This window comes from Micromesistius poutassou (genome assembly GCF_964030765.1).
Source record: "Micromesistius poutassou genome assembly, chromosome: 22".
Classification (NCBI taxonomy): Eukaryota; Metazoa; Chordata; class Actinopteri; order Gadiformes; family Gadidae; genus Micromesistius; species Micromesistius poutassou.
The window spans coordinates 9,288,035-9,301,464 of record NC_140292.1 but is presented as its reverse complement, the minus strand read 5'-3'; the positions used below and the strand labels follow the sequence as shown (position 1 = coordinate 9,301,464).

The window sequence follows — 13,430 nt, the reverse complement described above, 5'->3', positions numbered from 1 at the left end:
ATGTTCCACTCTCAGTCGGGCCTTCAGCAGTCCCTTCAGAACCAGCACTGGCTCCACACTACCGACACTCTGAGCCTGGTTCCTGCGTGTCAGCCAGATGGCCAACTTAGCAGAGCCAGATAAAAAGTTCACCAATGTGTGTACACCCTTCTTCTTAGCACAGTATTTCTGGCCAAAAATAAACAAATCAAAAGAAAAATTCTCCCCTAGACCCTGAAACCACCTTTCTAAAAGCTCAAACAGAGCTGACAAACGAGGACACTGAATAAATAAATGTACACGGGTCTCATTCTGGGAACAGAAAATGCACTCCTCCCTCAGCTCTGGATCCAGGTGCGCTCTGTATCTGTTCGTAGCTATTGCTCCATGTACAATCCTCCACTGGAGGTCTGCTGTCCGTTTTTCAACGGGCAGCTTGTACAGAGACCGCCAGCTGCCCTTTGGAGAAACGTCTGGACCAAAAAACTCAGTCCACCTCGACTCCTTCATGCCTGCCAAAGAGCGCAGGTTCAGAACCTTAGAGCAGATTTGGTATACTGCCTTCTTCCCTGCATCCTGAAACTTCTCCAGGTGCGGGGTTGTGAGAGACAGCAGCTGACCTCCTCCCTCCTGCCACTCCCCGACAACTGGGGTGATAGACAGAGAGGGGAAACTGTACTCTTCCCCTTCGGTCCACTAGTCACACACCATGCGGTTTTGTGCAAAATCTCTCAGGGCAGGGAAGCACAGACTTCCTCCACCACTCTGTTGATTAACCTGATGGAAGTGATGTTGCTTCTCTCTCTCAAGGCGTCCACAGATGTTGCCATCATCTTCATTAGATGGCCCAGTTTGGTCATGTCCGATATGAAGTTGTCTGTAAATTTAGCTTTGTTGTTGAAGGACCATTCCGGTGTATACTGATCCATATCCCTGTCGTTCAAGCTTATCTGGTGCTGTCCATGGGAAAAATAATGAGAATTTGTAAAGCTGACTTAATGTGGTAAAGAACCTTCCGTTTCTGTGCCCCATTTGGTCAGCTATATTTCTGTCCATAATTGTATCCATGTTTTTTATCCTGATTTTCCCTATGGACAGTATGCAATGACCTCAAACAACAGGGCTATGAATGATGTTGGCTCCTCACTCTAGTCACAAAAAACAAGGCTCTGGGAATCAACACCTCACTATACAATTGGATAACCAGCTTCCCAACCAACCGATCACAGGTGGCCACAGTAGGAAATGTGACATCCACTATCCCTCAGCACAAGTGCTTCCCAGGGCTATGTGATGAACCCCCTGCATAGCAGCAATCACAGAAACAACAATCAAATGGGCCTATACCTAAAAGGAGCCTTATGAATTAATAAGCCATTTAAAGGTCCCATGGCATGAAATGTTCACTTTATGAGGTTTTCTAACATTAATAGCCTGCCTATGGTCCCCCAGTAGCTAAAAATTGTGTTAGGTGTAAAAACGAGCAGTAGGTATATTGCTCCGCCTTTGAAAAAATGAACGCTCAAACGCGCAGATTTGGGATCTGGCCCCATATGACGACATATGGGGCTAAGTTACCTCCCCTTTCTCTGCTTGGCCCGCCCAGAGAATTTGGCCCGACAATGAGCTAGGACCGTGTGAGCGCCACATGTGTGTGTGTGTGAATACACACACTGTAACGCAAGTGTTCTTTGTTATTTGGATAACCATTCTGCTGTTGGTGTTATGGCGAATAACACGCAACACAATAACGCAAGCTTGCATAAAGCTCCCATTTGGTGAAAAGACTAGACTGCGTCAGGTTTTCTGAGGTCTGGTATTTTCACAACGAGAGTCGTAGTGTGGGTTATCTCGGCCATGGTTGAGAAGGAATTGGGAACCGCGACATGGAGGAGAAAAGGATTGTTGCCCAGGATTGTCCGCCGGAGCCCCGCTGCCCGGGGTTGTCTCCCACCGGAGCCCCGCTGCCCGCTTCCCGCTACCGTGGCAGCGGGGCTCCGGAGGGAGACAACCCCGGTAAACGGTCTCTTCGGCGGGAGACAACCCCGGGCAACAATCCCTTTCTCCTCCATTTCGCGGTTCAGTCTGTACTTCAGTGGTCGCCAACCCGTCGATCGCGATCGACTGGTCGATCTTTGAAACTCTCCCTGTAGCTCTCTAAAAATAATAGAAAACTACACACATATACATACATATAATAAAATATGCCTGATTAATGTTCAGTTTTGCAAGTGCTTCTTGCCCTCTCTCTCTTAATCAGTGATTGGAATAATGGCGTTATATATATATTGGCTTTACTACGCTCTCTCTCTATCTCTCTCTCTCTAGCTACTGTTCTTTCTTGATTATAGGGCACGAGACAATCGCATTAATGATGACGATTGGCTAGGTAGAGTAACATTTCACGGTAAGCCAATCTGAGGTAGAGTTGGGCGGGTGTTGTTTACACATTCAAAAGCATGCAGAGTCGGACAGAACGACACAAGTGAGTCAACGAGAATGCACATTATGCCCTGGACAAAAGTGCCTCTCCATGTCGGTGTCAAGTAATTCAAACTATGTTGATTTGTTGGTTACTATGAACAAAATAATTTCCTCATACAAATGGAAAATAGCCCACATACCTTTATTTTTTGTGTTGGAATGAAATTATATAATGAAACTCAGAATTTAATGTACATTGTAAATTTCAAGACAGCTAGGTTTGATATGCTTACAGTGTTTTCTTGGTTGCATCAATTTGAAAGTTGGACCAAAGCCAATGTAATTCAAATACAATTAGCCAAATAAAAGGCCTCAAGTTGGATGTAAAATCGGGCTGTGTTTTTTCTTTCAACGCTTCAATAGGTAGATCTTGCCTTTCACCAAGGCTGAGGTCAGTGATCTTGGGTTTAAAAAGGTTGATGACCACTGCTGTACTTAATATTGACGTGGAATTGGAAGAACCAGAGGCGTCTGAGAAACCGACACAGTTGTTTGAAATTCATAATATCAGCCGGAGGTGTAAACAGCTTTTGACCATGATAATATATATTATATTATATAGATGTCTAAATATAATATATTATTTAGATATAGAGCTCCAGGACTCCCGCCGGAGCACCCGGAGTGTTCCACTGTAAACCGTGTTCCACTGGTACCGTGGCCGCAAGCTGCTCAGGGCCACACCCCCACCCTCCACCTTGACCCGCCTCTAAAAACGGCACGTTTGTGGAGAGCTCATTGTGGGACTGGCTCGTAGTGGCTGTAACTCTGCACCAAGGCTGAATTTCTTTAATGTCTTCAAGTACTGTATTAGGGGCCCACTAACACCTATATTAAAGGTCCCATGGCATGCTATTTTATGACAATGAGCTAGTTTACCATGATAAGACCACCATATGAATCTGGAAAAAATGAATAAAGACAGGATTTGGTCTCCTATATTTCCTATGCAGGATAACTCATGTGTGTTTCCATTGAAAACAAGAAAATTCAAAGTGATCCTAAACTAAACTTTAAACCTACTCTATGTTCTGTTGGGCAAAAGCATCAACCAAGAAATTTAAACAAATAATACAAACTGAACTTCCACCATCATGCATAGCACACATTTAAACAGATAAAAGAGCAGAGAGGTGCCAGCTCAACAGCATAACAACCTGTACATCAATAAGAGCATCTTCCCTCATGGTATAATCGATCTATAATCTATGGTATAATTCACCCCTGTGAGATGCATGCCAGCTCACCAGCATAACCTGCAATGTCCCGGACATGCACTCTTTTTGAGACACTTTAAAAAAAATGTGTGGCAGAATTTCAAAATCGTCCGGAATTTTATTAAAGCCTCATACATGTTCACATTGAATTTGCGTTGCGTTTCTCTGGGTCACAAACTAGTTAGGCTACGCCCTCCTCTACTCAGTTCTGTTCGCTTTGCATTGGTGGAAGTGAGTAGGGGGAGTGGTTAACTAGAGCCTTCAGATTGGACGGTGTGACTTACTTAGTTACCGTCATGTTTTGTATTAATTTTTTTTACCATTATTGTTTTATAGGGACAAACATTAACAAATTTCTCCTACAGGGGATTGATAAAGTTGTATCTATTGAACAGAAAGAAACACTTGGTCATACTTTACACACTTTACCACAGCATTGGCCTACTGAATGCCACAGATATATTTTAAGCATTGGACTGAATGCCACATAAATATATAATTATGTTTTCGCACGTTTGCAACGTTTAAAAGTTCAGGGAAAAGTATATCCCTCTACTGGTGTTGCTTAAGCCAATAGCCTTTTGAGGCAGTGTTGTTTCTGAATATTAGTGTTAATGGCCAATAATGCTTACTATCATACATTAGTCACCATGTCTGTGGACACATTTGTATGCAGTCACGTAGTCATGTAATATACCCCCCCCCCCCCCCCCCCCTCATTGTAGAACGTACAATTGAAAAAACAATATATAAACATTTTTACATCCATTCCAAAATGAAAAAATGATTGACAGACCAATGGAATGGTGGTTTTTGCCATCAGGCTCCTTGATGTCACAATGCCCAGGCACCGTTCTTCATCAGTTTACCTGGTCCCCTGCGAGTACGTTGTGTTTTTCACTGCTCTCTGTGTTTTTTTTTGCTGTTGCTTTCAAATATGTATTGCATTGTCGACTCACCACCCTCTCCAAGACCCTGTGAAGGTAAATATTTCTTAATTACAACTTATCAGCCGTACCATTCCCTCAAAGAGCCAGTTCAACAAGGGCTGTAATGTTGGCGTGTAGTGTATGTTGGGAAAACGAAATCTTTGTAATTCGATTGGACCTTCAGGTCCTCTTGGAGAACAACCGGACCCTGGACCCTCCCTCCAGACGTCCTCCTCTGAGGTCAAGGCCGCTGTCGACCCTGCCTCGGCCCCGCCCTGGCGCGTGGTGGTGTCTGGCTCCTCCCTCAGGGCAGTCATCTCCCAGCTGCTGACTCAGGTATCCAAGTTGTCCCCCATGGGCACCAGTACTGTCCCACCCAGTATCAGTCTCCAGTCATTAAACACTGAGCTACAGCGGGGGGTATCGATTGAGAGCCAGGTCGCTGTGGTGGTCCACAGGAAGGTTCATGTTCAGATCAAAGCAGCTGGAGGAGCTCTGCAACAGCCGCTGTGACTCCAGGTGGACCTGTGTCGACCTGTGCAGACGGTCTAAACATGTGTCTACTGGTGTTGTGCTCTCCAGGTCAGCCCTGGGTCCCGCCCGCCTGTGAAGTTCACCACCATCTTCCAGGAGGCCCACCGCCTCCTCCTGTCCTCCTTCCCCTGGGTCAGGGTGACGGTGGACAGGCAGCAGGCCAACGGTCTACTGCAGCCCACAGCTCCTCACCAGGTCTCTGGTTCAATAACATGTTTCAAACTGCTGATTTGTAAACATTGATTTTTATTCTGAAAGTTCTGAAATTTGTAATCTCAAAGTTAAATAACACATTTTGCAGTGTAGCTACTCTATCAACGTACTTCATTTCCATATTGTTATATTTTCTTGAATTAAGTTTACCCTTTAATGTTGTCATTTGCGTCCCCTACTGTGCTAAACACAAATTCAAACCCATCGAAGCGATTGGTAAATGAACACAGAGGAACATAACAACATCAAAGTGACAATAAGTCCAGTATGAATGCTAAGTGGCAGCATGCTTGTGTCTTCTGGGTCCTTCTTCCAGCTGGCTAAATTCATCATGGCCCGCCTGGAGAGAGAGTTGATCCCCTGGAACGGTCTGGAGAAGGCTCTGCTCACCGCACCACACGTCTTCCAGCATTACGCCGTCTACCTGGTGGCTCAGAGCGTAGCCCGGCTGGTCCCGGATCAGCTAAAACCTAGCCAGAGGGACCTGCTGGTCAGTGACGGGGCTTTGCAGGACGGAGCAGCATTTCATTTTTGGAATCAATTGTATTGCATATCTGTCTGGAGGTTTGCTAATGAAGCCATAGTTCAACACTGTTACTGATACTGCTTAGAAATAATACGATAAACAACATGAATACTTACGAATACAAATAATTAGGATCAAAAACATGAACTACATTTACAAGTTGAGTAAGGAATTCTTAGCGTACTAGGGCAATGAAAGCCCATGTGGTCTAATAAACATCCACTTCCACGTCTATTGCGTCCGTCCAGAGGATGGAGTGTACGCTGAAGAGCCTGCCTCCCGGCTCCATGCTGACCGTCAGCAGCGACCTGGTGGACGACCTCATGGTCCAGCTCGTACTGAGGCTCCACCCCCTGAACGGGCAGGGCTACCGACCGCTGGACCAGCAGACGCTGCTGACCACCACCCTCAAGGTACATCTACTAGCTGTACTACTGCTGCTAGTGCTGCTACTACTACAGCTACTGCTACAAATACTACTACTACTGCTAGTGCTACTACTACTACAGCTACTGCTACAAATACTACTACTACTGCTAGTGCTACTACTACTACTACTTCTACTACTACTGTTACAGCTACCACTACAAATACTACTACTACTGTTACTGTTAATGTTACTACTGCTATTACAATTACCACCATCACCACTACTACTACTACTGCTACTACCACAACTATAGTATGACGATATTACTCATTCTACTGTTAGAGTAGATGCTTCAGTCGACCCTACTGACTAATTGTAGAAATGTATCTATGGACATATCTATGTATCTATTGACCATTGCTTACAGTCGTCGTTGCTACCTTTCTTCTTCTCTCACTCTTCTTTGTTACTGTCCCTTCTTCCTTCATTTACATTCTTAATCCCTGCCCTCCCCTCCATCTCCTCTCTTCCTCTCCCAGATGAGTTGTTTCATCCTGGCCTCACTGAGGAGGATGCCCGGCATCAGCGTGGACACCAGCCTCCCTCGTCCGGGCTGGGACATCAGGAGGCTTGCCATGCTGGTGCATTGCAGCCTGATCAAGTCCTTCGGCACCTCTCTCCAGGTAGGATTGGTTACCGTTGACAACCATGGACCACTCGATAGAATAGTCCTTGATAATTCACTGCAAAGTATTCCAAGACGTTAGGAAGTTCAAGAAGAACAATCAAGGCGCTCTTGAATCATATAAAAGAGGAGACATGATCACCAAACCCAAAGCGCTCCTGTGTGAATGTATGGCGGAGGAGCACTGGCTGAAGATGTCTTCTCTCTGTTGAAGGGCCCCAATATGCTCGTCTCCATCCTGTGGGAGGTTGTCGAGGCCCTGCTGGCCAGGTACCACTCAGACAGCCCTGAGGAAACCTCCATCCCCACCCAAGGTAACCGCTTCAAACAAACTGTTCTAATTATGAATAGATCCCCATTAAAATAAATTCAAAAGTTGAAAAGCTATTTTTGTTATGCCAGTTTAATAAAACAACTAATCGTAGACTATATTTCTTCATTACTTACCATAGTGAAATTCAATAGTCAAACACACTTTTTTGCCCCATTTGAGGAGCCCTTGACAATGTGTTGAATCGTATCCCTACGTTGATGTCTTTGACTCCTCTCGTGTTGTCCTCCTCTCAGCTCCCAGGGAGGAGCAGGAGATGGCGGAAAAGCTCCTCAGCTGGAGACTTCCTGAGCAGCTCAGGGAGCAACTCTCCCAGAGGTTTGGCACGTGGGTCCAACGCGGCAAACTCTGGTCCCGGGCTCTTCCAGCATTGAGCAATGCAGAGCGGCACCTCAGAGGAGGGGGCGCCGCCGTCGTCAGCGGCACTCTGGCTGACCACCCTGTCGCTCTGGACCCCAGTGTGGGCGCCCCTCGGAGGGGGCACCCCGACAGCCACAGCTGTGGTGATGAGTCTGTGCTGGGGAACGGTGTTTGTGGACCTGCTACTGGAGATGTCCTTCCTCCAGCAGCTCAGCCGGAGAACGGAGAGGCCAACTCTGCCCCCACAACCGTAGGTTTATCATGACACAAACAAACAAAGACTAGCACCGCATACATGTGCGTATTAGCAGCTCGAGAACACCAGAAAATAATAGAGTAAAGTAATATTGAACTACTGATTTAGTTTTAGACAATCTAAGCAGTCTGGGTGTGTTCCTCTGTTAAAGCAGGAGCCGGTTGTGATCCAGCGGTCCACCGTTGGACTCATTGTGGCCCGGCTGTTCAGAGGCCGGGACCAAATGTCCTCCCAGTCCCACATCCTCCGGTACCGGGACTTCCAGAAGCTGGTTGTCCAGGAAGTCCACCTCCTGCTGCAGGAGGAGGCCGCCACGTACCGGGACAACCATGGGTTTCAGCGGACCCTGGAGCGCCTGAAGGACCCCGAGCAAGAGGTCTGCTTTAGGTTTAGTTATAAAACCAAGCAAGGAATTAAATTAGTTTAAACAGGAAAGAAACTGTAAAGAGGTACGGCTCCCTCTCTATCACATCTATGCATTGTAACGGCTCCCTCTCACATCTATGCATTGTTAACCTGCAGGGTTTTCCTCATTTAAATTACATTTGCATAGAAAGTAATAAAGTTCATAAAACATGACTTAATAATGTATAATGTGATCCTGTTTTATGTAGAAGTGAGGATTTGGTCTAATATATGGAATATTTGTGTATAAATGTCATTTTATAATACGCATTGAAGAATTAAAGGTCAGCTCATTCAACAGGACCGACTGTGCCTGGAGCTTTGCTGGGTCCTTCAGGAGAGGCTGAAAGAGGCCTTGCCCGGTGTGTGCCTGTCCAGGGACGGGCTCATGAAGGACCCCCAGAACACCCTGCTGGCCTGCTCCCTGATCGCCACAGAGGTCCTTGAATACCTGAAGACCTCTGTGAGCTTTCCGGACGACACCAATGAAGCAGAGGAGTGTCTTCACGGGGAACGCAGACCGCTCATGGCCCCCCCTAAGGTCAGTCATCTTAGATCCTGGTGTAACAGCCCATCACTCAGGCCATGACGTGGCGTCCTACACACAAAGAACGGTTTAAGATAAGCCTACTACCTGTGCCCTGGTACATATAAGGAGCAGAATATAATTAGTGCTGTGAATGTTAAATGTCTGCTTACCGCTTGGCTTGACACATTCAGAACCGCTTTGTCGACGCCCTCAAGCTGTCAGCTTTATGTGTGTGCTTGTAAAACTTACTTGATCAATAATGTTTAAAAATACTGTCAGGGACAATATAGCATGCTGAATAAACACTATGATACTCGCTTGGGCACTGGTTGGACCCGGTAGATGTCTAACTACTCAAACATTATTGCTTCAACAGCGAGTCAATCCTTGAAAATTGTCTAATTAGCAAATATATAAAATAAAATAAAACCCATCAAACTTTGATTGATGACGTTCGGATTAGGATTAGGGTGACCGGGGACTTTAATGTTTCTTGTTTTTTTATTATTGAACAGGACCCCCAGAACGCCCTGCTGGGCTCTAATGAACTGGACCCCCAGAACGCCCTGCTGGGCTCTAATGGACTGGACCCCCAGAACCCCCTGCTGGGCTCTAATGGACTGGACCCCCAGAACGCCCTGCTGGGCTCTAATGGACTGGACCCCCAGAACGCCCTGCTGGGCTCTAATGGACTGGACCCCCAGGGCTCCCCTGATGACTTCAAGGGAGCAGAGGAGTGTCTCCACGGGGAAGGCACAACGTCACGCACCTCCCCTAAGGTCAGTCATCTCAGATCCTAGTGTAACAGCCTATCACACAGGCCACAGCGCGGCGTCCTTTACAGTGAGAAAGGTTTCTCACTGTAAAGGGTCATTCCCAAGGATAACCTACAAACAGAGTACTGCCTACTGGCTGAGTCCTTTCAGTCTAACGGTGCATGATACACAAAGCAACGATTTTAAGGCATCTGTGATAATATGTTGCCAAAAATTTTGTGAATTAGAACCATACCAATTCATATCTTTTTACTGAAGGGAAGAAAATGGATGAAATGGATAGCCAAAAATCAAAGCAATATTATATTGTATGTAGTACAGAAATATGTGAGATATTTTGCTGCAGATTGATCGTTAATGTTCCTTGTTTATTATTCCTCAACAGGAGACTGTGGAGGTGAAACCGAAAAAGAGGAGGTGGTCTTGGCTTTGCCGGTAATTCACCTACAAGAGCAAATAAGCGCTTGAATAAATGTTTCCCCCATTTTCCCTATAGTATGCATCCGACTCTATATGGCAATGTTAAAAGGCATTCAGCTTCGAGGACCTGTGGTTGAGAGGCCTTTTTTCAAATTAAACAGGTTGTAAACTGTCATTTACAATTCATGATGTGCTTTTCCAACATGTGTATCGCCATGTCCATCTATGTGGCATAGAGATACGGGGAGCTAATTAGGCCAAAGCATTAACATGTTTTCTCAAGGCACCTGGGAGTTTGTGGCCTGTTTATGCTTGCGAGATGCAACACACACACACACACACACACACACACACACACACACACACACACACACACACACACACACACACACACACACACACACACACACACACACACACAGAGAAGATTAAAAACAACGGCTACAGTTACTTGAACTGGGAATTTTAGGAAAATTAATGAGGGATTGAGGGATTCCCAAATTACAATTGTGTCTCCGTACAAAACATTTTGACAGGGGATAATTCATTACAGGCTGTTATAACCTACAACTCGTTTTCAAAACATTTCAATACACAAAGCAAAAAAATAGAAACGTCTTTTGATTAATACATTTTGCCCGCTGGCTGATTGAACGATTTATTGGTGGGTTGCCAACGTTACACAAGAGCCCAACTACCTAAGTTGTGGCCCTACTGAAATATGGTGTCTCAGGAGCTGCCCCCATCAATGATTGAGCACAACACGTGAGGATGGACACACAGAGAGAGAGAGAGAGAGATTGATTGATTCTCATCAATCAGGCCCAGAAAACAATCTGGGAGTTGCCAATACCAGCATGGAGAGGTCTACCACAGAGTGGACCAAGCCATGCACGTTTCTACACCTGGACCGCCTGCGAATTATCGGAAGGTGCCGTTAAAGAGAGTGTTGGAGCCAAATTGCTATTTATGTTTGTTTTGTTTAGTTTATTTAATTAATGATACAGAGGTGTGGGATTGGTGACTGCAGGGGGTGGATATTAAAAATACCTGGCAATCGGTGATGAGAGGCAGGAAGGCCACACAGTTTTCGACCGTGTTCGTGTTCGTGTTTCTGTTCTTGAATTAGGTTTTTTTTGTGTTTATATGAATGAGAACAATAATTTTTTGAACTGTTTATTGAAGTCAATAAAAGGATTGGCATATCCGACGATACAGGAGCACTCTGGACATTGAATCAATTACGCACGCGTCAAACTAACGTCTATCCATTGCCCCTCAAAGTAGTAAGCTACAGGTAAAGCCACTACAGAGAGTGAATCATTATAAGCCAATCATAATCCAGAGATGGGTTTACTAAACCCTGTGTCTGGCTTCCGGGCGGGGAGTAAAGAAGTGTGTGTTTTCAAAGTGCTGAGGAAAGTTGTCTCTCCGCTTGACGGATATAGCTGTAAGCAGTGGTGGATTAAGGTGGTCATTGGCCCCTAGGCTGCTATTGGTGTGAGGCCCCCTTACTGATCATAATCTTAATTTAAACAAACAAAAATAACTCAAACAAAGAAAAGCGTAAATAAGGGCCATGTGTACAAGCGTTCTAGGAATATTACACGCACACACTCTTGGCGCCCTGGCACACAACACACACACACACACTGAGACAGCCTCTGCTAAAACAACAATGATAGAGAAACAAGTGTGAAATGGTATGTGTATTTGGAGGTATGTGTGTGTGTGTGTGTGTGTGTGGTCAATGTGATATGTGTTGGCTAAGCCTATAACTTCAAGGCTGGTATGGTCTCTCTCTCTCTCTCTCTCTCCGTCAAAGCCCCTGGCCCTATTCCATCATGGTCTTGACCAAACCCCCTTGAGTTCCTCTTTAGGTGTTTTGACCTGTGTGACGGTCGAGGCACAGCTAATAATGAAATTAGAAAAGTAGAGTGGATTTAAAATATCAAGAACAAATAGATATTATGAAAAGATATTTTTTATTTAATATACAGCACTGCAATTTGCTGCCGCAACATTGCTTTCCTCCTCCTCCCTACTGTAGAATCTTAATCTCTCTTTCTTCACTTCTTCCTGTTTTTCTTCCACTTATCTTTGCTGTTGTATTCTTTATATTATTATCTCCTTTCCTCCTTCTCTTTTCTGTCATTTCATCCTTCTTCTTTCTTGTATTCTTCCTTCTCTTCCTACCCTGTGTCCTTCTCCAAGCCTCCTTCAAAGTTCTCCCTCCTGTGAGAATCCATATTACGATTTCTCCACTTTCCCCTCTCCTGGCCCCTCCTCTCTCTCCTCCTGCAGTCGTCTCTCCTTCCCCTCTGAAGGACTCAATCAGATGCTGAGAGGAGGTGGCAGACAGGCCCGCCGGCTCCTCTGTCCAGGGGTGTGTATCTGGAGGAAGCCCCCTGTTGGGGAGGCACTCTCCTCCCTCTCCTCCTCCAGCCCACTCTCCTTCTTCCAGCTGCCTCCCTTCTCCTTTACATGAGTGATCTCTTCCCTCTTCGTTTTGACAATTCACCTCAGCTTCCCTAGCATTGATGTCACAGATCAGTTCTCAGTTCACAGTTCTCCTCTCCGTCCTCCATCAATTGCCACCCCTCCTCCTTGTCTTTGCCAAGCTCTTGGTGATGGGAGTGCTGGTCGTGATGGTGGGTCACCACCCAGTCTGGTGTTTGAAGAAACACCTTCAGACCCATCATCGGTCTGGCTCAGGTGATGTAGGATGTCTGGGTATCCGTCTTCTGAATAGGCTTGCTCATAAGCCCACACACTGTAAGGGAAGAATGAGGAGGTGCCAGCCAGCCCACCCTGCTCCTCTGCCCAGGAGTCTGTAGCATTCACATCACTCATGTCCTCCTCTCCCTCCTCCACACATTGCTCCACGTCCTCCCTGTCTTGTTCAGTCTCTTGGTAGCAGTAGTACTGGTCGTGATGCTGGGAGCTGGACAGGCCAACTGGCAGGGAGCGCAGGCTGGTGTTTGTAGGAACACATTTAGACCGATTCCCGGTCTGGATGTTAGGGCTCAGTTTGAGTGTGTTGGTTGAGCTGGTGGATCCAAATTGCAGTTTTAGAGGTTTTTCTACATTGCCTCACCCAGGCTACGATATAATTCAGAAGTCTGCGTTTCTCCCCACCTGATCCGGAAACGATCAGGTGGGGTCAACCTACTAACCGTGAACCTCACCTCACGTGATGTGTGTTGATTGACTACCATTGATATTGATTAAGCAACAAAAAGAAAAATAATTATATGAATGTATCTAAACATTTAACCTCCTGACATCAATGTCCTAGCACCAATCATTTACATTTCTTACATTTGATCATTTTTCCAGATAACCCATTAAGCAAATATAGGTAAAGAGGAACTGTCTTCGGCCTCTCTTTGTAGTTCCCTGTTCACTTAACTTCC

At 45.7% G+C, this 13,430-nt stretch overlaps 1 protein-coding gene across 1 annotated transcript; it reads left to right on the top strand.

Moving 5' to 3' along the window:
* LOC311367611 (uncharacterized protein) lies at positions 1 to 12,502 on the top strand (the record flags this gene model as incomplete). Its single annotated transcript, XM_084486429.1, is given in 14 exon segments — positions 1 to 88; positions 4,794 to 4,945; positions 5,192 to 5,338; positions 5,673 to 5,846; positions 6,131 to 6,295; positions 6,792 to 6,950; positions 7,099 to 7,135; positions 7,138 to 7,251; positions 7,505 to 7,878; positions 8,039 to 8,260; positions 8,591 to 8,830; positions 9,478 to 9,597; positions 9,980 to 10,029; positions 12,319 to 12,502. Coding segments are annotated over 14 exon segments (2,226 nt in total).
* Between the last annotated feature and the right edge of the window lie 928 nt (positions 12,503 to 13,430).